Here is a 23,915-nt window from a genome sequence, read left to right on the forward strand (position 1 = left end):
TTTTTCTTTTTATTCTAACTTAGCTAATTTCAAAAAGGGAATTGTGAACTTAACTTCTCCTTTAAGTAAATACAATATTTCAAAATTACATTATTACCCTTTAAACTAACGTGAATTTCGAAACTCGTACAAATGAAATATGAAAGCTCTTCAAATTTGGTGTTAATTAGACACTAGACGGACGTTTCACGAGGCCGTATGAAATTTGGCTAAAATGACGTCTATTCCTGCCAAAAATAAAATACATTAAAATGTGCTCGAGGGAGGTATGATGTCAACTCTCCACTGCCCTCGAGTTTCATGGCCTAAGTGAGCTACCTAATGAAACATGTGTTTTATAGTATGGAGAGCATTGTAAGACGAGTGTCATAGATATCTTCCTTCAAGAACGAATTTTCGAGGACAGTGTTGGACAACATAGTTATGTCGACATTCTGCTTGGTACATAGGACACATAAAAATTCATGCCTCGTCAGTACTTAAATGAATGGATCTCTGTGAGCCCTTGACTCAGCTTGTAACGGCCTAGATCCACCGCTAGCAGATATTGTCCTATTTGGGCTTTCCCTTTCGGGCTTCCCCTCAAGGCTTTAAAACGTGTCTACTGGGAAATGTTTCTATACCTTATAAAGGATGTTTTGTTCTCCTCCCCAATCAATGTGGGACATCACAATCCACTCCTGTTCGGGGCCCAACGTCCTCGCTGGCACTCTTTCCTTTCTCCAATCGACCTGGGTCCCCGTCAAATCCACCCCTTTGGGGGCCAGCGTCCTTGCTGGCACACCGTCTCGTGTCTACCCCCTTTGGGGAACAACCTCCTTGCTGGCACACAGTCCAGTGTCAAGCTCTAATACCATTTGTAACAGCCCAGATCCACCGTTAGCAGATATTGTCATCTTTGGGCTTTCCCTTTCGGACTTCCCCTCAAGACTTTAAAACGCGTCTACTAGGACATCACACAGCTAGAATATGACATGTTCACGTGTTGGTCTAAGCAATAGTATTAGCTTATTTCAAAACAAGTAGGTAATATAATAACATAGTTAAGGAATATTAGGGTTCCGATTTAGATTCGGTATCGTTTTTAAATTTCAATTTTGTTCTTATCCATTCGACTCGAGATCAATTCAAACTAATTTTGTGTCCTTATCACATTATATATTCATATTCCTGCACTAAGTCATGAATTTCTGTTCCATAACATGCTTCCTTTCGCCAATCCCTTCAAATTTTTCCTCTGCAACTCCATCGTCTCTGTTCTTGGAGCACTAATCTTAAACTTTTTCAGGTATGTTTCTTACATTTATCGCAACCTTTTCAACTCCGAATCAAATTCCATTGATTATGGAGCAAACGACATGGATGTCGGCTCTGTTCTTGCAATCCATGGCAACAAAACAATACTAGAAACACCGACAGAGCCTGTCTCTGTTTTACCGAGCTCAAATTCAAGCAAGTTTCAGCTCAAACCCACTTCACAAATCCATGAATTCATGGAAGAATCACAAACAACCAGCTGTTTTGTTCAACAATTGTTCTGTGATCAAACTCCATGTTTTGATGATGGGTCCATAGAACAAGAACAAGAACAAGAACAAGAACACAAATCCTCTGTTTCAAATGCGGAATCTTTGGCTGTAAATGATTGGAACGATGAGGAGAATCAAGAGAGTTTAGAGGAATCAAAAGAAACAGAATTGGACGAGATTGAGCATCATGATTTGATCAACCAGCTCAAAATTGAGCTAAGACACTCAAGAACAGGACGGCTTCCAACTGTTCTAGAAGAAGAAACAGAGCCAGAGCCGGAGCCAGAATCCATGCGCCCCATAGCTTTAAAACCTCTAAAAAATGGTGGAAATTTCGAACAAAAAGAACATTTCAAAGAGATTCATGGGCTCTACAAGACTTATACAGACAAAATGCGAAAGCTCGACATCTTCAATACTCAAACGAATTACGCCATCGGTAAGTCAGGTCTTTTGTTAAGGATTGTTGGGAGGGAGTTCCATGTTAGCTAATTTAGGGAACGATCATGGGTTTATAAGCAAGGAATACATTTCCATTGGTACGAGACTTTTTGGGGAAGCCTAAAGTAAAACCACGAGAGTTTATGCTCAAAGTGGACAATATCATACCATCATGGAGAATCGGGATTTCTAACACTGTATTAGAGCCATGCCCTTAATTTAGCATGTCAATAGAATCCTAAGTGTCGAACAAAGAAATTGCTAGACTCGAAGGTGTAGTCAAAAGAAACAAAGGGTGTACTTTGTTCAAGAGCTACATAGACTTCAGAAGAGACTCTATAGTGGGTTGGAATCGTGATTTGATTACTATGTTGCAGGTTTTGTTAAGCTAAAAGAACCAGTTTTTCCAAATGATGCAAGAAAATCTAGCCTAAAATCTCTGTTTTCCGACATGTTAAGGCCAGGGAGAGCCGACAAGGGCTGTCTAAAACTGATAAAAGACATCAAAAGAGACATGGAAATGGTCTATGTCGGACATCTTTGTCTGTCTTGGGAGCTTCTTCAATGGCAGCATAGAAAAGCCAAACAATTGCAACAAAACGACTCTCAATTCAGTCAAGTTGTAAACGAGTTTCAACTCTTCTGCATTCTCATTCAAAGATTCATCGAGGACGAACCGTTTAACGGTCCTCGAATCGAAAACTACGCGAAAAATCGACGTCTCGTTCGTAATCTTCTTCAAGTTCCTGCCATTAGAGGTGGGTATATGAGTACATTATCAAATTACCCTGAAATCTTGAAGCTTTCCATTACTTACCCAACTCACTTGCAGAGGATTGTGTAAATAACAAGAATCTAAGTACCATTTCGACAGCAGATTTAGTATCAATCATTGAAGATTCAATACGGGTTTTTCGTGAATTGCTTCAAACGGACAAGGACATTGGGAATTCAGCTATCAAGTTCATGTTTCCTCAAGAACATGTTCATCGGATTGATACCCAAAACCCGTTTGATGCAGAACTCATGATGATCCAAGTAAGAACTGATCTAAAAAAGGTACTTTTTTTTTCTGGGTTTTCTGATAAAAATCAACCCTTTTCGTTGTTTGTGAGTTTTGATCTTGAAATTACATGAAATTTAGAAGGAGAAACGGCTAAAAGACATGATGAGAAGTGGGAATTGTATAGTGAAGAAGCTGCAAAGGATGAGTGAAGAAGGCATAGCGAGGGATGAATTGTTGATAGCAGAGGTTGAGCTGAGATTGATATCAAGAGTGGTGAGTATGTCAAGATTAACAGAGAACCAATTGATTTGGTGCCATAAAAAGCTTCACCAAGTCAAGTTTGTTCATGGAAAGGTTGCTTTAGAGCCCTCTTTTTTGCTTTTTCCTTGTTGATTTTGGAAATCATACCCGAATCTTGTACATTTATATATATACAAATCTTCTGGAATCGAGATCATATCTGAATGAAAGTGATTTTGGAGTTCTGGGTCGATTTTTTTAGTTAAGTTTGGCTTTAGTTGGCTCGTGTAACCGCTCAAACCATGGCTAGAAGAATTTTTTTTTACTTTTCCTTCTCGGCTTCTTCTCAATGTTCTAAAACCCTTAGGCTAGAAAAAGGTTTCCATACCCTTATAAAAAAAATTGCTTCGTTCCTCTCTCTAACTGATATGGGGTCTCACATATCTGTTAGCGGTAGGCTTGAACTGTTGCAGCTCAGCTAGGTTTGTATTTGCTCGTGGCGGCTCTGAGTGTCTGAAATAGCTTGGATCACTTTTCTTTAGCTTCATTCTACCATTTTGGATTGTTCTAGAACCATTTCTAACGTAATTAAGACTAGATATGATATCCCACATTAATTAGGGAGGAGAACGAAACACCATTTATAAGAGTGTGAAAACCTTTTCCTAGCAAACACGTTTTAAAGCCTTGAGGGAAAATCCGAAAGGAACAGCCCAAAGAGTACAATATCTGCTAGCTGTGGACTTAGGTCGTTACACTAAAAAAGCTCAATATGACTACTATTTGGAGAATTAATAATATTTAGTACTATTTGGGTACGGTTTTAGGATATTGAAGTTAGGTTGGCTCCCTCGGTAGACTCTAAGCTCAATGTTTTTTTAATAAATAGAATGACATGGATGCAATTGGACTGCATGACGCTGAACTTAGGAATATTCGATTATAAACCTTATATAATAACGATGAATTATAATAAAATAATATAAAAAGTAATTATAAAATGATGCATACAAAAAATAATTTGAAAATAAAAGACTTAATTAAGCTCTAATTAATTTAACTTTACATTAGTGAATTCGTGATTAATTTCAACAAATTAGGATTAATTACTCGTTAGTAATTAACAAATTTTGCCAAAAACGACAATAAAATATTAAAAAAAATTCTATTACATACAAAATTAATTTGTGGTTAATAAATCTTTAATCTTTTTATTTAGTCAAATAATTATCGAAAAAAATGATTAAATTTATTACAGAATTTTTAAAAAGAAAATTTGAGGGATCACGTGCAAGTCTCGTGACATTGAAAGAACTCTCAGATCTGGTTCCACATGGATGAGTGATGAGCAGGAAAAGAAGGTCCACAACAACACACCGCCAAGCTCCATTTTCATTTAAGCTTTTGCCCTTTCCCGACTGAAAAATATCGTCCCGTAATCCTAACCGGAGTTCAAGTCAACTGAATAATCTCGATTCAAGCTTCTCTTGTTCATCCCTCACACGGCGTGAGGGATTTGTTAGGGTAAGATCGCCTCATCCTTTCTTTCTGGAGCTTTTTTTTTTTTTTTTTTTTTTTTTTTTTTTTTTTTTTTTTTTTTNCTGTTTCTGCAATGTTGTTCTTTGATTTTCACCTGGTGAATTTGTTGTGTATTTTCAGTAATCTTGCGGTTTCTGCGAGGATTTTAGGGATTTTTTTTGTTCTTTGCGTGTTTGTTCTTATTGTTCTGCCTTTTTTAGGGGATTTGATTTGAATTCTTTTGTGCGGTTTATGCAATTAATGGATATTTGTAATGTAATGTTAACGCGTTTAGGTTAATTTTGTATCTGATGAGGCTAATTGTATAGTACTTGGCCTCCAATCGATCGTCTCTAGGGCGTTATTTCTCAACCTATTTTGCCATTTTCTTGCTGCATCTATGGTTTATTTAGGCCTTGTTTTATAACAATTTTGTTTTTAGTTTTCTGTTTCTGAACATTGTGTGCTTGTTTCGTCTATGGTTTTCTTTCACCTCTGGTAAAGGAAAGTTTTGAATTCATAGCCAAATTTTAAGCTACTTTTTTAGTTTTAAAAACTTTGCTTGAGTTTTGAAAATACTTTTAAAAGTAGATAACGAACAAAAAAGCTCATGTGTGAAAGTGGTGTTTATAACTCTAATACTCAAAAATTAAGGCCCCATTTGTTAACCATTTGGTTTTTGAAAATTATTCTTGTTTTCTTTTCATTTCTTTATCATGGATTCATCTTTCTTAAGAAAATATTTGAGTTCTTAGCTAAATTCCAACAACAAAAACAAGTTTTTGTTAACTATTTTTTTTAGTTATCAAAATTTGGAAGGTAGATAACAAGACAAGAAAACCCGGGAAAGTTTTTTTAGTTATCAAAATATAGGCTTAATTTTCATAAACCAAGAATAAAAAATCAAAACCTAAATGGTTATCGAGCGGGGTGCCTTAATGTTTTTGGTCCTTTAGAGGTAACCCGTCTCTTTTGTGGATTTACAGGTTTCCTTATTATATTAGGCTGGGTATAGTATTATAAATAAGTTGATAATGGAAACTTTAAAAATTAGAGTTTTTGTTAGAGATTGCGGAGAAAACTGAATACTCTTTCAGAATATTTCTTGCCCATCTCTAGCACCGAGGCGGGAGCGCCTCAAGCAGTCTTATTTGAAGCCAGGCTTCCAGTGTCGGTTTTTCTGTGAAACACATAGGCGTGCTTTTGAAAACAGTGAGGACAGGTAGGGAAATCTTTCGAGGTCCTTCTTAAGACTGTTTTCTAAGTTCTATTTCTCTACTTTATATTGGTTACTCGTGTAAATTAGAAAAAAAGAAGTTTGATTCTTTACACGCCTTTCCTCCATAGCGTTGCACCTTTTCCTTGTTACATGATTTTCCTACAATCTTAGTCAAGCATTCATCCATCATTCACTATCGATGAAATTAATCCAACTTTCTCAAATATTATACATCGTTCGACTCAAATTAATGGTACATATGATATCTATGTACCTTGTCTCGTGATGTCAGGTACAGTCCTTGTTGATTTAGTTGATTTTTTCTCCATTTTTCCTTTTACCTTTAAGACTCAACTCTTAGATAAAGCATAATTGACTCATTTGGCATGAAGTTAATTGCTAATATGCCTTGGTAAACTGCAACTTCAGCTACTATTGCAGGTGGTCGTTTCTGACCCGTAGCTGTGTGTTGTTAGAATGTGGAATTTTGCTTCCAATTGTGTGGCTGGATGTACTGGACTAAAGAGCGGCTCCCAAAAACCGACTCATACCGCCACAGAGTGTTCTGATGATGAGGTATCTTCAGATGGTAGGGAGGAGGTGCTAGAGTGTCCAATATGCTGGGAATCCTTCAACATTGTTGAGAATGTGCCCCATGTTTTATGGTGTGGCCATACTCTCTGCAAGAATTGCATCTTGGGATTGCAGTGGGCTGTGGTGAAGTTCCCGACATTACCCGTTCAGCTTCCGCTTTTCATATCCTGCCCATGGTGCAACCTCCTATCCTTCCGCCTAGTTTATAAAGGAAACCTCAAATTCCCTTGCAAGAATTACTTCCTTTTGTGGATGGTTGAGAACATGAACGGTGAAAGGGTGAAATCTCGTTCTGATTTCTCTGGGGATCAACTAGTCTTCCCCGTGAGCGGAAATTCAAGGAGTAATCAAGTCGGTCACAGTAACCTTAGAAGGGGACACCATGTTCGTCAATTAGATCCACAACGACCAAACAACGCCAATAGCCATGCCCATAGCTTTAATCTGGAGAGACTGAAATCTTCTCTCTGCAAATTGCTCGTGTTCTTCGTTCACTTGACAGCTAAATTTCCACTGGTGATCATCTTCCTCCTGATCATCCTATACGCCGTGCCTGCCAGTGCAGCAATCTTGGCTCTGTACATATTAGTCACCGTCCTTTTCGCTCTCCCGTCGTTTCTAATATTGTATTTTGCATACCCCAGTCTGGATTGGCTGATGAGGGAGATCATCACTTAAGGTGCGTACCACAAGTCAGCCTGAATTGTGTCTGGTGGAGGCCATCACTCCAGGACTTTTACTTCTACAAACCAGCCACAGGCATCAAGATAGACGACTTCATATCTTAGCTAGTCGACACATTAGCTTCCCGCTTCCCGTCCCAATTTGCCGACATTTCAGCAGGATTGTTCAGATTCAACATCGCTCTCCAGCAATCATGGATGATCCTTGCAGCCCCAGGTAAAATAAGTTTTGTTTTGGCTTAGTGTCCCATTTTCTTTCCCTAAAAACTCTTCTTGTGTAAGGGCGTACAAGTTTGAACTTGGTAATTTCTGGTGTCCTCTTGTGGCTTTTGTGTGCCACATTCACTGGCATTGTGCCATAGATATCTGGAAAATAGGTGCTGCTGTATGGACAAGGCTATAAGAAGCTCATGTCCTTGTTTCACTGCTTGTACAGAGGATTGGAGTAATTATATGATGCCCATGTTTTATATAAACAAGGACTAGATCAAAGCGTTTAAAACTATATCAAAACGCTCAATATAAGGACCAAATTGAAACTTCTAGTCGTGAGTACAAAATTTTAACTAGTCGAGCTATAGATGTCCACTATTTACATTTTCGTGTGTAATATAAATAGATTACTTTTTTTTTTTAATTTGAAATTGTATATACAATGTATTAAAAAGATATAAGAATAACTAATAAATATTTTCCTTTTTTGAAAATATTTTATATTTCATTTTAGTAAATAAAAATAAATAAATAAAGAAGAAAAAAATGGAATGGAGATGAAGGTAGGGTTGGTCTATTAGGTAAGGGTTGTTTGAGAAGTGGGTACAAACAAACAGCGAAAATATACAAATACAAGCTAAGATATTCAACCTTCACATTTCAAAGTGGGTACGTGAAAATGAAATCTCTACCTATTCCCGATATGGTCTATAAAAGAGGTTAGATACGTAATATTATATAGAGTTGAGAGACTCGAACCTCTGATGTACGAGATCTCGTAATCGAAAGCATATATTTTACGGATCTGAGCTGCACTTAGGATATAGGATCTCATGATCGTATATATTTTATGGAGCTGAGCTACGTTTAAGTTGACATATGGGGTCTCAAGGTCAAAGGTATATATTTTGTTGAGCTAAGCAATGCTTAAGTTGATGCATATCGAAGGTATATATTTTATTTTTAAAAGGTACATTCAAATGTTATTTATTTTTTCTAACTAATTTCTTGTGCCGTACATTTATATAATATACTTGTGATGTCATTATTTAGTTAACGACATTAATTAAATTGATGTTACACCTAATCACATTTTAAAGTTTAGAAATCAAGCCAGCTATTATTGTTATTTATGAACAAATTTTATTATTTGATAATAAATGTATTATTATATTGCTACAAATTTGAGAAAATAAAGTAAATAGAATATTTTTTCAAAGGTTTCACAAATAAATAAATAAACTAAAATAAAGAGGAGAGAAACAAAATTTCTAATTTGTATATATTATTGGGAAATTGATAATAATATATTAATAATATTTTATCAATAATAAAAATTATTTCAATTATGATTATTTCTATAATTATAAGTCTATAACTATTTTTTTTTTTTATTTTTTATACAGAGACTAAATTATAATATTTTAAATTTTTTAACTTAATTTAAAATTATTATCTGAATTTAATTTTTTAATTTTTAAAAGTAAATCAATATACTTGTTTATTATTTTTTTTTTAGAATTTTCAAAATGTCTTTTGATATTAAAATTTAAAAAATCATTTTAATGGGAAAAAATATTTTTTATTGCTCAAAAGTCATATCAGCCGTAGAAAAATGGACTCATTAAAATATTATTATACTAAATTGAAATTCTTAAATAGAAAAAAATTATATTTTTTGTTTTAAAAAACTATTAATGGTAGGAAGGACTTTTAAATAAATAATAAATACTATTTAATTTAATGATCAATTTAAATAATTTAAGTTGAATGTTAGAATTTCACTTGTATTTAGTTAGACTTTGAAATCTAGAAACTTTTAAATAAATCTATTAATTTATAGAAAAAAAATAAATAATTATAAAAAAAATAGTAGAATTTTCAATTTTAAATCTACCAAATTTTAAAATCCATTTTTGTGTAAAATTACCATATATTAATTTTTGTTAATTTGTTTGAATTTTTAAATTCATAACTATTTAATCTTTAAAATTTAAAAATATATATTAAATATCGTTAAAAAAATTGAATTTTGATAAAAAAAAAATAGTAAAATTTTGTTTATTTAAAATATATTAGACATAAAATAAAACAATTTAATTTAATTATGGAAACAACTGATCTATATGAGATTAAATAAATATTTATTTAAAATATTTAAAATGAAAAAGAAAAAAAAAAGATAAATATTGGTACTTTATTTACTTGCATAAACCGTTTGAGAAACCTAATAAATTAATATAAATAATTGAGAAATGAGATGGAAAAAGACTGTTCTGGATATCACGCGGATCACCCTAATTAACTCATTCATTTATGAATTAAATTCATTCATTGAATCAAAAATTTAATTCCTCAAAAAAAAAAAAAAAAAAAAAAAAAAAAAAAAAAAAAAAAAAAAAAAAANACGATCTCTGTGGGTCCTCGGAAAACGAAGACGGTGAGTTGATTTGATTGAGACAAAAAGCAAAAGAAAATTCTCAACAGAACTTGAATTGTTCAGTTGCTTGCACGATCTCTGGACTCGAATCAATCCTTCTTCTACGTTTTGAATTTTGCTTGGTTTTGATCGGACACAGGTTCTTTCTTCGATCTCTTTCAATTTGATCGGGCTGAATCGTATCGTGTTCGTTTCGTGTTTCTTTGCTTTCTTGTTAAGCAACGGAGACTTGTTAGCATCGCGGAGAAGAATCGGAAGCGGTATGTATTTGTTTCTCTTTTTATTCTTTGTTTGTGTTTGGAGTAGCAAATGGAGCATTCAATAGCGATTTCGGAGATGGATGTTTCTGTTGATGCTCTGATTGATATCGGATTATTGGAATGGTTGCTTTGATTCCATGAACTGTGATTGGAATTTGTGAGTTGAAATGATTGATACTTGCTTGTTAATCAACTCCCTCATGATTCGTTCCATTATCTTCAAGATCGATGTGCTTGTTGTGTTTCTTCTTTGATCTTCATTCAGGAAAAACTGTATGGAATCATCACTTCATTTTTACCTGCAGGAGACAAACGGTGCTTTTAACTATTAAAAGCGCTTTTCAAGTTTTAAGTACTTTTTTAGAGAGAAGCACTTGATTTGTTCATCACAATACTATAATCTATTACGTCCAGTTGATTTGCATCTAATGAATGCTTATGAGTGTTTGAGAAGTCCTTGGTCTCATCCTTCACCATCATAATACCATGCACAATGTCTCCCTTCAGCAGCTCTACTCCAATGTTCCATTAAAGTGATATGTTTTGGTTCAAATCTGGCATTTATTAGTAGGGCCATCAAGCAAAAACATATCGTTGTCTAGATGTTTGGGAAATCAATACTTTAATTTTCATTAATCTTCGTGGATTTTGTGGTTTCCATATATTTTAATCATGCTTGATAAACTTCTTTTTGGATCTACGCTCATCTTCAAGTAGTCGATATGCTAAGCATTTATGAAACTACGTTGATATTTTTTTCTTTTTCTTTTTCTTTTTCTTTTTGAAAAGACTCCATGTTTGATTGACCTTATTGTGGAAGAGTTCTCAGTCAATACACTTTATAGAACAATCATAGAGATGTGATCTTTATCCTCTTTGTTTCTTTAAAATTCTCATTCATGTAAGAAGTCTAATTAGCTTGTAAAATCAATTGGATTTTCATTAGAAAGGTAGAGAGTATTTTCTTTGATTTTTTGTTGGTTCACTTGGCATCTACGAACTTGCTTGTAAGCTCTTGAATTTATTGAGTTTTTATTTTTGTTTGATCTTCAGGTAGTGCTCTCAAATTTTGCTGTTAAATGGTTGATGGGAGTATGGATTTGTCAATGTCCCCTGAGACCCACAGATCTGATGGTGATAGGTTGAGAAGATTGTCTATGGGAAAAGCAATCTCATTGAGTATTGATGAACAAAACAGTTTTCGTGACCGCAGATCCTCAATTGGTTCTTGTCATGATATTTGCAAATATGGACATAATCATTCATTAGAGACGAAGGCCAGAGTTCCCTTGTTGAAAAGAGCAATGAAAAAGGCACTTGATGCCCAAAATTCAGACCAGGCTGTGGTTGTGCCTGAAAAAAAGCACTCTGTTCGTGTGACCAAGTCGAAGGTTTCACCTAGTTCGGGGACATGTATTAGTGGTGGCACTGATGTGATTAAACGGGTAGTGCCGATAAGTTCTCCTAGCAGACGTCCGGTAGAGACTGGAGTTAAGAGCAAAAGTAAGGAACAGGCAACGCTTGTAAAAGCTCCTAACAGGCAAAGTGAGACTGAAGTTACAAGCAAAAGTAAGGAACAGGCAACGGTTGTAAAAGCTCCTAACGGGCAAAGTGAGACTGAAGTTACGAGCGAAAGTAAGGAACCGGAGGTGCCTATGGGTTCTCCTACCAAGCAGATTGAAGTTATAAGTGAAAATAAGGCACTGGTAGTGCCTATGAATTCTCCTACCAAGAAGATTGAAGTTATAAGTGAAAGTAATGAACTGGTACTGCCTGTGAATTCTCCTACCAAGCGGATTGAAGTCATAAGTGAAAGTAAGGAACTGATAGTGCCTGTGAATTCTCCTACCAAGCAGATTGAAGTTATAAGTGAAAGCAAGGAACTGGTAGTGCCTTTGCATTCTCCTACCAGGCAGATTGAAGTTATAAGTGAAAGTAAGGAACTTGTAGTGCCTTTGAATTCTCCTACCAGGCGGATTGAAGTTATATGTGAAAGTAAGGAACTGGTAGTGCCTGTGAACTCTCCTACCAGGCAAAGTCCAGTAGAGATGGAAGTTTCGAGTGAAAGTAGCGAACGAGTAGTGCCTGAAAATTCTACTAGCAGGCACAGCTCAGTAGAGATTGAAGCTACGAGCAAAAATATGGAACAGGTAACGCCTGAAACTTTTCCTAGCAGGCGAAGTCGAGTAGAGATTGGAGTTAGAAGAGAAAGTAAGGAACCGGTAGTAGTGGCTGAAAGTTCTCTTAGCAGGCAAGGTTCAAACAGGCGAAGTCCATTAAAGAGTGAAGCTATGAATGAAGGTAAGGAACTGGTGGCCAAGACAAAAACTAAGCCCATAACCTCAAAACCCAAGTTTCATAAAACTACAAAGCAAGTAGTTTATTCGTCTACCAAATCTGAAAGTTCTCCAAAACAAGCTTTGACCAGTGTTGCAGAAGCAGGGGGCGACAGTTTGTCAAAGCCGAAAGCTTTGAAAGCAAAATCAGTGACCTCTTCTGGTCCTTCTGGTAATATTGCAGCCCACAGCAACAACATTTCTAAATCAGGTGAAGGAGCGGGAACCTTGAAAGGAAATGGAACGAAAGTGGTGGAAAAGTCCATAATCACAATGGATCCAAATTCTGTCGATACCGTGGTAAACTTACCTGCGATAAAGAACAAGAACTCGAAAGTTGTGTCTCAAGTCAAAAGTCAGAACAAAACGAGAAGAGCTCAAGCCAAGGAAGCATCAAGTGTGGAATCACAAGAGAAAATCTTGCATGTCATCAATGTGGAAACTAAGAAGAGCAAGCTTCTAGAATCTGACCAAAATGACAAGCATGGTTTGAAGGGGTATCAAAAGTCACCATCATCCTTGGCAAATGGCCCATCTCTTTCACCTCTTAGAGAAGATTCTGGTGGAACTAAATATACAAAATATGAAGCGAACGCCACTGTTTCGGGATCGAAGAAACACGGTGGCATAAAAAAAGAAGATGATCCCAATGGGGTTAAAAAAGGCAAGTCCCCGAGAATGCTTCAGACCAAAGGAAAGGATTCTTCATCTTTCAGCTTAAGTTTCAGGAACAAGAAGGTAATTGACCTTGATTCCAAAAGTCATGGTCCAACGAGGCTCAAATTTATGGAAGGAAAATCGTTGGGGGACAACCAAAAGAGCAAGGATGGCCGAAGAACAAGCTTGAAGAAGGGAATAGTCAAGGGGATTTCCAAGAATTCCACACCGCCATCTGAAAAGGTAGTTTTGAGACATCAAGATGTGGAAGGGAAGAAAGATACTCAGGTTTTGTTCAATAATGTCATAGCGGAAACTGCGAGAAAACTCGTTCGTACCCGAAAGAGTAAGGTCAAGGCCTTGGTAGGGGCATTTGAAAAGGTTATCTCACTGCAAGACAAGAAGCCTACTTCTCTAAGAGCCACAGCTTGAACTGAAAAGGTAGATTTCGTATAACTCAGTAGAATTTGTATAGTGATGGAAGAATACATCTGGGAATGAACAGAAGGTGGTGAAATCACAGGATTGTGAGTCAAATTGTGCATTAATAACTTGTGTGCTTTATGCATCTCTGTTTCTTGTTTTTCTTTTTTCCTTTTTCTTTTTTTTTTGGGTATTGCCCCTTTACAGAGAAACTACCATATGATATAAAGCTACGCCTGGTTGGTCTTGTGAGAATAAAACTAAGAATAGGGATGACTTCATGTACCATGTCATTGAGTGTTGAAAGATGTTCGACCTTGATTTTGTTGGTTCATCCTTCTCTATTCAATTTAGATGTTTAGTTTCTTATTTACATATACAACCGCCAACCTCTTTTCTCTTGCTCTCATTAGTGTCTTTGGTTGCTGCTCGGTAAATCGTAAAAGCGAAGTTTGGTTAAAATCGAACCGAACCAAACTGAAACTGATTGGTTTCTTGGTTTATTGCATATCACAACTTAGATGTTTTGTTTGATCACAAGTTTTGGCTAAAACTAGACCACATCCAACTGTTGGGAAATGGTCATTTTCATAGGTCTTTTTGCACCTGTTTTTAATTGGTTGAGAATGCATGCTTGACTCAATTTTTGGATAATCTTCTTCTGTTCTGCTGAACAACTTTTATGGGCTGGAAACGAAACAATGCCTTTCTCTGCTTCTCACCAGAGATTGCTGTAGTAAACTCTGTAACAATTCCTTCTCTGGTGCAAAAATGGGAAGAAAAACAAAACCCTCTCCAATGGCCCCTTTGGTCTTCTTACATCATCTCTATTTAGCCCATACAAAATCATCACGCATCTCTGACATCATAACCATAGTTGGGTGATTCTCTGCGATTTGATGAACCAGCGCTCAAATTCTTTCTTAGTTTCCTTCTGAGTTATTGCCCTGGCTTCGATGATCAACCCCTGGCACATTTTGGTTTTGATCTTCGGCCATCCACTATCTGCTTGTGCTGGTAAATAACACAATATCAAGTCTTTTTATCACACTGAATTTGAAGCTCTGTTCAAGATTGACAAGCCAAATCAAGTATCTTCAAGAATTGTATAAGTTACTATTGAAAAGAGGATATTAACTCTTTATGCTGCCACTTTAGGAAGAATTAGGAGAAGGAGAAGATATGGAATGAATCGATTCAGAGTAAGGACAAACAAGGAGGATTCCTTACACAAAATGGATCATATGGTATGATTGAGACCCTTTGGTTCTTGGTTCGTATCAAGTAGATTCGAAACGGAAACATTTTTAATTGAAAATGACATGACGGGAAACATAAATTCTACCATTGACCCTGGTTTGAACAAGGAGAATTTGGGTTGTAGGATGGCTGAGATGGTTGAAAGGTATTGAAGCAAGCTCGATATGGAGGGTTATGTCAATTATAGCAAACAAGAGCAATACGTTCAAGCACCTTCCATAACTAGAGGAAGGATATGCTTGCCCCCTTTTGCTCCTGTCCTCTCAGCTGAGCATCAGAGGTAAAACTTCCATAGGACAGTTTTCAAGCGTGCCGGAAGCTAACATTGGGACAATGAGCATCAGAGGAGCAACAAGGAGAGTGGTAGAACCATCGAAGACATGTGTCTAACAAGTTTACAGACATTGCAAGCCAAGTAATTCAATTGAAGTGTGTGAAGGGGATGATCAAGTGTCAAGGATGGAAGCTTCAGCTAAGGTCATATCCATTTCACAATGAGATTTCTAAGAGTTCAGAACATATAAAGCAATCCATTATCTTAAATAATAATAATCATTCCAGTCACCATCACCAATATCAAGTATAAGATCAGAGGTTAATTTACATGAAAATTATATGGTTCTACCTTTCAATCCAAAAGGATGTTTTTTTTTTACAAAAAATCTGATTCTGCTAATGCTTCTAAGTCTTCACCATTGAACATTTTCCCAGAATTCTAAGCTGGGTTCCACCAAACAAAAGTGGAACGGACTAGAGGCAAAGTTCATCCAATCAGCATGAGATCCAAGGGTGATTGTGCAGGCCTTTTTATCGACCTGTTCAAGAACAATGGCTCTCAGATTCAATAGCTCCCAAAAAAAATAAATTTATGGACTCAAGAGAACAAAAAAAGCAAAAAAATAATTAGTCCAATTGAATGATCCTATCAAAGTAAATTTTTTCTTCCAAGTTAGAGCAAAACAAACTGTCACAACAGGCCCTTTCCCTCACTTACACTATAAAACCAAAAATATTCTCACCCTTCTTAGACACTGCAGGCTTGTTAAAGAAACCATTCCCCTGATCAGATAATATTTCCAAGTTCCTCCAATGGAAACCAATAGGAGGTGACAGAGAGTTAGTTTTGCCACTAGAAAATCAGGTTCTTGGTTGGGAATTGGGATTCAATTCATAATGACCATCACAACATTTGCTTCAGCATGGTTGCAGATGGAAAATCAAAGGGAAAATTTAAACAATCAAGTATTTGACTAAAAAACTTAGTTTTGGTTGCTCAACTTTCAAATCTATACCAGATTCTAGAGAGAAACATGCATAAGTTAGATGTGGTATGTTACCTTTTCTATGGTGTATGACGTAGCTATCACTCCAACTCCGACGTCTCTTCAGAATCTGACAAGGGTAACAGAGTGCAAATACCGACCATATGTCCATTGAGGCAGACATAGTAGTCGATGCAATCCTCATAAGCACCCAATCTGCAGCTTGCACTCGGTGGTATCATTTTAGCCTGTAGCATGCTCCATAGCTTGGCCTTACAATAAGGGCACACCTCAGTTGGATGAAGCTCTGCTCCTCTTTCTATCAGCATTTTCCTAACCTTTGACATTGAAAATGACTTAAAAATACCCCGGAAGAAACCGATATCTCCTTCTTCCCCTTGGTCGAGATGTTCACAAGGATCAGATACATATAAAATATCTGTTCTGCATTGTGGCATAAGAAAACTCTTGCCCGATGTCCTAGAAAATCGGGTTCTATAAACAAAATGACCAGGAATTTGAATGTTATTGAAGAGACCGCCCTTCTTACATCCCGAGCAGAAAATAAGCAGCTTCCCCAGTGCCCTCCAGTTCCCATCAACACTGTGACTCCCGCTAGATTGCAGATCTAGCATCATTTTTGGGGCTCTGGTCCTGCAAAACTCCTTCCATAGCACTCGCTTGGCAAGATCGTCAAACCATTTGCATGCACAGGAAAGAGTGGCAATCAACTTCGGATTCCAGTTCAAATATTGGAATACTAGAAATACTGCATCCTCACTGAGATGCCCCTTTGTGCACAGGCAGCTCGCTGAATGCACACACCGGTATTGCTTCGTTAAAATCATTCCTTCATGGGCATCTGGGAACCATTAATTAATCTAGCATGGGTTGTCAATAGATTAGATTGAATGAGCAGCTGTTGAAAAACCAAGCTCCGATCAACAATCTTCACACCAATGAACTATTGTACACTGTATACATCGAACAAGCCTTAGACACCCATGATGCCTCGAGCAATGGTTAAGAAACTAAAACCAATACCATAGACTCGAAACATCGAAGTGATTAATCAATCAAGTCAATTCAAGAATAACGAAGTAAATTTAAACACAATGAAATGAATTAGCATTCACCATAGACTCCAAGGCACGCATAGATACTCAATTAACACATAAACCCCAAACTCTAGCAGAATTCTTCAAGCAAGTTTAGTAAATTAGAGTCAGATCCACAAAATCCTCGGCAACATACATCACAAAAAACAACCACCTAAATCAAATAAACCCCAAAATAATTACTCATTCAATTCCAAAAAAATAATAATAAATAAAACCCTACAAAATCCATAAGAAGAACGAACACACAACACCAGATAACAAAGTAGATCGTCTTGAGAAAAAGAAAAAGACTCACCTCAGCGGAACGGACCCAGTCTCCCCGCGTTAACATAGCACCAAAACCCGACTCTGCATGCAAGAAACGAAGCAAGAAATCAGTCAATTTCGTTCCCATTGCACTAAAGCCGAACAAAGAAACAAGATAAAAACAAGAAGAGGAAAAGAAGAAAATGAAGAAGAGCATTAAGAAGAAGAAAAGGGGAATTTGAAGCTCACATAGAACGGGGGATTTGGTGAAGCAGAAGAAGGAAGAAGAAGAAGAAGAAGAAGAAGAAGAAGAACAAGAACAAGAAGAGGCTTTGGCTTTGGGGTCTAAATTAGAGAAGAAGGAAAGGACGAGGGCTGAGGAATATTTTAGAACCACAGTGCTAAGTCAATTGGAAACTTAACGACCAATCAAAAACCTCCACGTGTAACCATGGCTGGGACGCTGTGAAAATGTAAATTTCTATCCTTCTTACGTGGCATTCTGGTAATTGGATGGTCACTTTCCGAAAACGACAAGCTAATGGACTCACTCAATGTGTGATCTCTTTTCCCTTTCTTTTCTTCTTTATTTTTCCTTAAATAGTAAAAATAAAAAATCTACATTATAAAAAATTATTTTCAAAATTCAATAAAAAATAATAAATAAAAATCTTATAATTACTATATAAAATTTTTAATAAAATAATGGTTTAAATAATAATAATAATAATAATAACCATACAGACTAAACGTGGACAGTTAAATATAAGGCCTAAGGTAAAAAGCAGCCTCAAATTACATGGTATTATTACCTTATGTGAACTTTATAGGGAGTGAAAAAAAAAAAGGGTAAAAAAACATTAATCTTGCTATGTATATTCCCTACATAGAAAGTGTGTAAATACAAAGCGGCATTTGGTTCATACAATCTGAGCAGAGGCTTGTATGCTATCTGCGTTTGGATTGTCTGCGCCTTTGTTCTCCACTCTTCTGAAAACAAGCTTTTGCTGTGGAAGTTGGCCATTAGAGAATGCCGATACCTCTGTGTCTATTACAATTGTGTCTTCCTCCTTGAATTCTCCTCTCAATATGCCCTTTGCGATTTCGTTCTCCACGTTCTGCTGTATTACGCGCTTCACTGGTCTAGCACCGTAGTTCGGGTCGTACCCGAGACTTCCAAGAAGTAGAATTGCTGCTTCGCTCACCTCGATCTTCATCTTCTTGTCTGCAACTCTCTTTTGAACCCGTTGCAGCTGTGTGTGAAAGTACAATGTGTGGTTAATTCATGAGAATTTTGACTATCCGTGATAGTCGTTACGAAAGGGGTATTGATCATTCGAAGAGGAATAAAGGGTACCTGTAACCGAACAATACTGTTGAGCTGATCGCGGTCTAGAGGTTGGAAAACGATGTATTCATCAACTCTGTTCATGAACTCGGGACGAAAGATTGATCTTGCAGCTTCCAGAACTCGTCGCTTTATGGTTTCATATGCTGTTTCCTTTGGTTGTGTATCGTCTTCAGTATTGAGAATATATTGTGAACCCACATTCGAAGTCATGATGATAACTGTGTTCGTAAAGCTCACAGTTCGTCCTTGCGAGTCGGTTACTCGCCCATCGTCCAGAATCTGAAGGAACACATTGAACACATCGGAATGAGCCTTCTCTATCTCATCGAACAGAATAACCGCATATGGCCTTCGGCGAACAGTCTCCGTTAACTGCCCGCCCTCCTCATAACCTACATAACCAGGTGGGGCTCCAATTAGTCTTGAAACTGCGTGCTTCTCCATGTACTCGCTCATATCGATTCGCACGAGGGCTTCTTCAGTGTTGAATAAATAAGAAGCAAGAGCCTTGGCTAGTTCTGTTTTTCCAACACCAGTCGGACCCATGAACATGAAACTAGCAATCGGACGGTTTGGATCAGAGAGACCAGCCCGAGATCTTTGAATGGCTTCGGCAACGGATTTAACTGCTGGGTCTTGACCCACGACACGTTTATGAAGTTCTTCCTCCAAATGTAAAAGCTTCTCCCTCTCGGATTGTTGAAGCTTAGAAACAGGGATCCCAGTCCACTTGCTTACAATTTCAGCAATATCACTTCCGGTCACTTCTTCTCTCAACATGGACTTTCCAGAATTCATATACTCATCTAATTCCTTCTCTGCATCTGCAAGCTGGCGCTGCAAGGAATTTAAGCTTCCATATTTCAATTCAGCCGCTCTGTTAAGATCATACTCCCTTTCAGCTTGCTGGATCTCCACATTTACCCGGTCGATCTGCAAGAATGAATGTAAAATTACCGAGCAGATAATAATCTGAACCGAAAAATTCTACTCTAGTTCTACAGGATGTTACCACTGTGGCTAGTTTAGGCCAGATTATATTACCTCTTGAAACATCAAAAGTTATATTCTTCCAACAACCATCACAACAGACTAAATGGATGAATGTGTAAAAGATTTCTATAACAGAAAGGGAAGACCAACACCAACATACCTCCTCTTTGATAGACTGAAGGCGAGTCATGACCGACTTTTCGTGCTCCCACTGCTCAGTCAGTTGGGCTTGTTTCTCCTTTAGGAGAGACAACTCGGCTTCAAGTCGACTCAACCTATCTCTAGAAGCTCTGTCCGTATCGTTTGTTAGAGAAAGTCTCTCCATCTCGAGCTTCAGTACTGCTCTATTGATCTCATCAAGAGCAGTAGGTTTTGAAGTAATTTCCATTTTCAGCTTAGCAGCAGCTTCATCAACGAGGTCAATGGCTGTATTTCAAAAAGATTACCATTAGCAACCATCATGATATGCATATTCCAAAATCGTCCCGCTAAAACTTTTTCATCACAATAAAGCATGTCTATTTTCAACCACATCGAAGAATTCCATTCGTCACAATGATATTTACCTTTGTCAGGCAGAAATCGTCCACTAATATAACGGTCTGAAAGAATTGCAGCTTCTACAAGAGCACTGTCAGATATGCGAACTCCATGATGCAGCTCATATCTTTCACGAAGCCCACGGAGGATAGAAATGGTATTTTCCACACTTGGCTGATCAACATAAACTTGCTGAAACCGACGCTCCAATGCTGGATCCTTTTCAATGTACTTTCGATACTCATCCAATGTTGTGGCACCGATACACCGAAGCTCACCCCTACCAAGCATAGGCTTCAATAGATTACCAGCGTCCATTGCACCGTTTGTAGCACCTGTGGAGACACACCAGTAACTTATTAAGGTAAAAGACCAATGCATCAGCTCATCAGTCAAACAAGAGTTTCCACCATATTGGGAAACCACCGTCAAGAACATGTGACCAGTGACAATAGGCTACAGTTTTCAAAATTTAAGATTGGATATGCTACCTGCTCCAACAACAGTGTGAATTTCGTCAATAAATAAGATAATCTGGCCATCTGATTCTGTAACTTCCTTCAGAACAGCCTTGAGCCTATCCTCAAATTCTCCACGATATTTTGCTCCAGCAATTAGAGCACCCATGTCAAGTGATATTAACTACAAGAAAAGAGCAAGTTATTAAGATTGTGGTAAACTGTGAATCCTAAAACACCTCCCAAAAGGGGATGGAGGAACAGAAGTAATCACACAACCATGAAAGGGCCACCAGCATCTTTTATCAAGGAGAAATTTGTGAGAGAGACAGAGAGAGCAGGAAGAAGTCATTTGCATACCCGCCTATTCATCAAAGCTTGAGGTACATCACCTTGAACAATTCTTTGAGCGAGCCTGTTTAATAAAATAGTATATATAAGTACTAAAGTCGTTAGGAAAATGAAAATATAAGCCAAACCACTTTCCAAGCAAAAGCATACGCTAACAAAAATTCTCTACGGAGAAAATTAAAGCAGCACAATTCCCATTTCGATATCAATCAGGAAATGAGAAGTCTAGCCTTCTCGACAGTATTGACGTCTTCCCGTTTGATCCATACTCAAGTACAAATCAAAACAATGCTAACAAGTCGGTGGTTGCCTTCATGCAGATAATATTCCCAAAGGACTAAGCCCGGATCTTACCGTGCCTTAATTATTAAAAAGAATTCTGTAAAGGGCCAAATACTGCACTTACCCTTCAGAAATAGCCGTTTTCCCAACACCAGGTTCACCAATAAGCACAGGATTGTTCTTTGTTCTTCTAGATAGAATCTGAATGCACCTTCTAATTTCATCATCTCTTCCAATGACAGGGTCAAGCTTCCCAGCTTTAGCCAATGCTGTCAGATCTTTTCCATATTTTTCAAGAGATTCATACTTGCCTTCAGGGTCTGCAAGAGATCACGATTACTTAAAAATGGAATACACACTTCAAACTGCACATGCTACCGAAATTATGAATGAGAAACGGATATAGAGAAGCATATATTATCGAATTTGCCACTGTATACATTCAATCAAGACAAAAGGAACAAGTACGTATTCAACCAAAATAAAATCACACCAAGGTGGTTTAATTTTCTACAAGCTCTAATGTATGTTAATTGCTGGGGGACAAAAGGTCCCTCATCTCCATCCATTTTCCTTCACTGATTGCTTTAGTAAGCTAGAATCATCAACCAATTTTTAGATGTTTTCCTTATGGCACATTATTGAGGATTGGTTTACATAGTTGCATGTAGATAGAACACAACCAAAATCAAACATCAGGTCCAACAAATTGCCTAGAGATTTGACTTGTGCCGCAACATGACCACATAAAAGTATTCAAAATACATTAAAAGAGAGAGAGAGAAGGTGTCACCTTGGTCAATAACAGATTGGCGCCCCCTAACGGACTCGATTGCAGATTTCAAAGTTGGCAATGATATTTGGAAATCCTTAAACAATTGCTTCCCAAAACGTTGATCTTGAACGAATCCAAGAACCAAGTGCTCCACAGACACAAATGAGTCCCCATACTCTTTCTTGAATTCTCTGGCTCGCTGGATCAGTGCTTCCAAGTCACGTCCCAACATTGAACCAGCTGACTCACCAAGAACCTAGTGCAGTATAATAGAGACTCGTTTAACATATTTTAGGATACAACAACTAAAATTCATGTGAAAATTCACAGCCAAAAGTTAGAAGTTCATAAAGGACCAAGACTAATAGTAATATACATATACACATATAAGAATTTGATTCCATGATGCAATTACCTTAGGTTGGCGTTTGATGAATTGATCAGTAGCCTCCAAAAGACGGGTATTGTCAACCCCAATCTTAGAAAATATCCGACGAGCCAACCCATTCTTCTGCTCCAATAGAGTCTTCATCAGATGCTCAGTCTCCACAATTTGATGCTTGTTTTCCTTTGCTATTTCTGGCGAAGAAACAATAGCTTGCCAAGCCATTTCTGTAAATTCTTGCTGTGTAATCTGAAGTAAAACTAAACAAAATCAGTAAAATGCATAAACTACATCCTCGAATTCAGATATCAGTACAAGTTCAAACCATTTAAACACCACAAGAGGAAGTCACAGATAATCAAATCGAACTTCAAGAAATGAGTAATAGCAATAACAAACAAAGAAAACAAAAGAACTAACCCTTCCACTTGAGGCATCACAGCGAACAACAAACCTCGAATTCCTCCCAAATCTGTGACACCCACCATTGGTATTCAACAGCAAGCGCGATTTAGGTTTCGCAGTAAGGGAAACGGGAAGCGGAGGCTTGAGAATGAGCGCGTTTCTAGTGGAAGAAGAAACGGAGGAGGAATGTGAAGGAAAACGAATCCCAAGTGAATAAAATGGCGCAGTGGTGGAAGCCATTGGTAAAGATTAGCCTCAACAGCGAGAAAACTCAGTGGGGAATGGATTGAAGTGGAAGTGGAAGAGAAAGAATCGGAAAGAGAGTATTGGAAAATGGAATTTAGAGAGAATTGTTCTTGTTAACCGAAGTGGAGAGTCGGAGTAGAAGCGTATAAGAGGAGGAGTCGGGCAATGGTGGTGATTGTTCGGGAACCCTCGCGAAAACGCATTTGAAGATCCTAGAAATGAAAAATGCCACGGCGTTGCTTTGAACAAGAAAATAAATTATAGGCCTTGGTTTTGAGAAACCACCACGTGGCAAGCAAACCCATGTGGATATGGTTCGAGAGGAAGAAAATATTATTAGCAATTTTTAACCCAAATTTTGAAAATATTAAATTATAGAAATTAGTTGCTTAATTTTGGTCCTTTCAAATTTTGAAAACTCAATTTGTTTTTTTTTTTTTTCTTTTTCTTCTTTTTCTTTTCTTAACTTTTTAACCGAATAAATTCAAACCTTTAATTTTTTAATAAAAAAATCGAAGTAAATTTTCAACCATAAATATTATCACCATTAATTATTAGGCCTTGATTTTTTTTTTCTTTTTTTGAAAATTTACCTCATAAATAATATTTTTTACATAAAGTTCTTTTATTATTGTTTTATAGCTACGTTATAATGATATTTTCAAAATACTAACTATATAT

General features: G+C 37.0%; 5 protein-coding genes across 14 annotated transcripts; 3 read left to right on the forward strand and 2 right to left on the reverse strand.

Moving 5' to 3' along the window:
* The first annotated feature begins 1,189 nt into the window (after positions 1-1,189).
* LOC111787869 lies at positions 1,190-3,459 on the forward strand. Of its 2 annotated transcripts, none has more exons than XM_023667946.1 (4): positions 1,190-1,968; positions 2,348-2,728; positions 2,803-3,029; positions 3,115-3,459. In XM_023667946.1, the coding sequence occupies exons 1-4, from the start codon at positions 1,203-1,205 to the stop codon at positions 3,367-3,369; spliced, it is 1,629 nt and encodes a 542-aa protein (XP_023523714.1). In that variant the 5' UTR covers positions 1,190-1,202; the 3' UTR covers positions 3,370-3,459. The 2 variants fall into 2 exon arrangements, with proteins under 2 accessions (XP_023523714.1, XP_023523715.1); XM_023667947.1 differs by having other exon boundaries at positions 2,803-3,008.
* Positions 3,460-4,556: 1,097 nt separating this feature from the next.
* LOC111787870 lies at positions 4,557-7,775 on the forward strand. Of its 6 annotated transcripts, XM_023667952.1 has the most exons (3): positions 4,557-4,740; positions 5,832-5,956; positions 6,383-7,775. In XM_023667952.1, the coding sequence occupies exon 3, from the start codon at positions 6,431-6,433 to the stop codon at positions 7,223-7,225; it is 795 nt and encodes a 264-aa protein (XP_023523720.1). In that variant the 5' UTR covers positions 4,557-4,740; positions 5,832-5,956; positions 6,383-6,430; the 3' UTR covers positions 7,226-7,775. The 6 variants fall into 6 exon arrangements, with proteins under 6 accessions (XP_023523720.1, XP_023523718.1, XP_023523722.1 ...); XM_023667950.1 differs by lacking the exon at positions 5,832-5,956; XM_023667954.1 differs by lacking the exon at positions 5,832-5,956 and having other exon boundaries at positions 6,395-7,775.
* A 2,075-nt stretch (positions 7,776-9,850) lies between these two features.
* On the forward strand, positions 9,851-13,934 carry LOC111787871. Of its 2 annotated transcripts, XM_023667955.1 has the most exons (3): positions 9,851-9,883; positions 10,023-10,143; positions 11,197-13,934. In XM_023667955.1, the coding sequence occupies exon 3, from the start codon at positions 11,223-11,225 to the stop codon at positions 13,566-13,568; it is 2,346 nt and encodes a 781-aa protein (XP_023523723.1). In that variant the 5' UTR covers positions 9,851-9,883; positions 10,023-10,143; positions 11,197-11,222; the 3' UTR covers positions 13,569-13,934. The 2 variants fall into 2 exon arrangements, with proteins under 2 accessions (XP_023523723.1, XP_023523724.1); XM_023667956.1 differs by lacking the exons at positions 9,851-9,883; positions 10,023-10,143 and adding an exon at positions 10,177-10,300.
* A 1,389-nt stretch (positions 13,935-15,323) lies between these two features.
* Positions 15,324-17,806, reverse strand: LOC111787872 (EID1-like F-box protein 2). 3 transcript variants are annotated; one of them, XM_023667960.1, is made up of 4 exons: positions 17,698-17,806; positions 17,498-17,550; positions 16,157-16,962; positions 15,324-15,634 (listed from the first exon to the last, which is right to left on the reverse strand). In XM_023667960.1, the coding sequence occupies exon 3, from the start codon at positions 16,927-16,929 to the stop codon at positions 16,183-16,185; it is 747 nt and encodes a 248-aa protein (XP_023523728.1). In that variant the 5' UTR covers positions 16,930-16,962; positions 17,498-17,550; positions 17,698-17,806; the 3' UTR covers positions 15,324-15,634; positions 16,157-16,182. The 3 variants fall into 3 exon arrangements, with proteins under 3 accessions (XP_023523728.1, XP_023523726.1, XP_023523725.1); XM_023667958.1 differs by having other exon boundaries at positions 16,157-17,000; XM_023667957.1 differs by having other exon boundaries at positions 16,157-17,055.
* Positions 17,807-18,191: 385 nt separating this feature from the next.
* Positions 18,192-23,460, reverse strand: LOC111787873 (chaperone protein ClpB3, chloroplastic). Its single transcript, XM_023667961.1, has 10 exons — positions 23,004-23,460; positions 22,614-22,832; positions 22,217-22,454; positions 21,548-21,743; positions 21,151-21,205; positions 20,824-20,974; positions 20,359-20,667; positions 19,953-20,218; positions 18,806-19,732; positions 18,192-18,701 (listed from the first exon to the last, which is right to left on the reverse strand). Exons 1-10 carry the CDS (start codon positions 23,226-23,228, stop codon positions 18,369-18,371), a joined length of 2,919 nt encoding a protein of 972 aa, XP_023523729.1. The 5' UTR covers positions 23,229-23,460; the 3' UTR covers positions 18,192-18,368.
* Between the last annotated feature and the right edge of the window lie 455 nt (positions 23,461-23,915).

The sequence above is a fragment of the Cucurbita pepo genome, chromosome LG02 (genome assembly GCF_002806865.2).
Source record: "Cucurbita pepo subsp. pepo cultivar mu-cu-16 chromosome LG02, ASM280686v2, whole genome shotgun sequence".
Lineage (NCBI taxonomy): Eukaryota > Viridiplantae > Streptophyta > Magnoliopsida > Cucurbitales > Cucurbitaceae > Cucurbita > Cucurbita pepo.

Bases quoted from the DNA above. Each gene is read 5' to 3' on its own strand.
- LOC111787870 (XM_023667952.1), top strand. From the start codon at position 6,431: ATGTGGAATTTTGCTTCCAATTGTGTGGCTGGATGTACTGGACTAAAG.
- LOC111787873 (XM_023667961.1), bottom strand. From the start codon at position 23,228: ATGGCTTCCACCACTGCGCCATTTTATTCACTTGGGATTCGTTTTCCT. The intron at 22,455-22,613 runs GTAATTGCATCA...ATACTGCACTAG, and splicing joins TCATCAAACGCCAACCTAAG to GTTCTTGGTGAGTCAGCTGG. The intron at 20,668-20,823 runs GTAGCATATCCA...GTGTCTCCACAG, and splicing joins TCACACTGTTGTTGGAGCAG to GTGCTACAAACGGTGCAATG.
- LOC111787872 (XM_023667960.1), bottom strand. From the start codon at position 16,929: ATGATTTTAACGAAGCAATACCGGTGTGTGCATTCAGCGAGCTGCCTG.
- LOC111787869 (XM_023667946.1), top strand. From the start codon at position 1,203: ATGCTTCCTTTCGCCAATCCCTTCAAATTTTTCCTCTGCAACTCCATC. The intron at 2,729-2,802 runs GTGGGTATATGA...ACTCACTTGCAG, and splicing joins TCAAGTTCCTGCCATTAGAG to AGGATTGTGTAAATAACAAG. The intron at 3,030-3,114 runs GTACTTTTTTTT...CATGAAATTTAG, and splicing joins TAAGAACTGATCTAAAAAAG to AAGGAGAAACGGCTAAAAGA.
- LOC111787871 (XM_023667955.1), top strand. From the start codon at position 11,223: ATGGTTGATGGGAGTATGGATTTGTCAATGTCCCCTGAGACCCACAGA.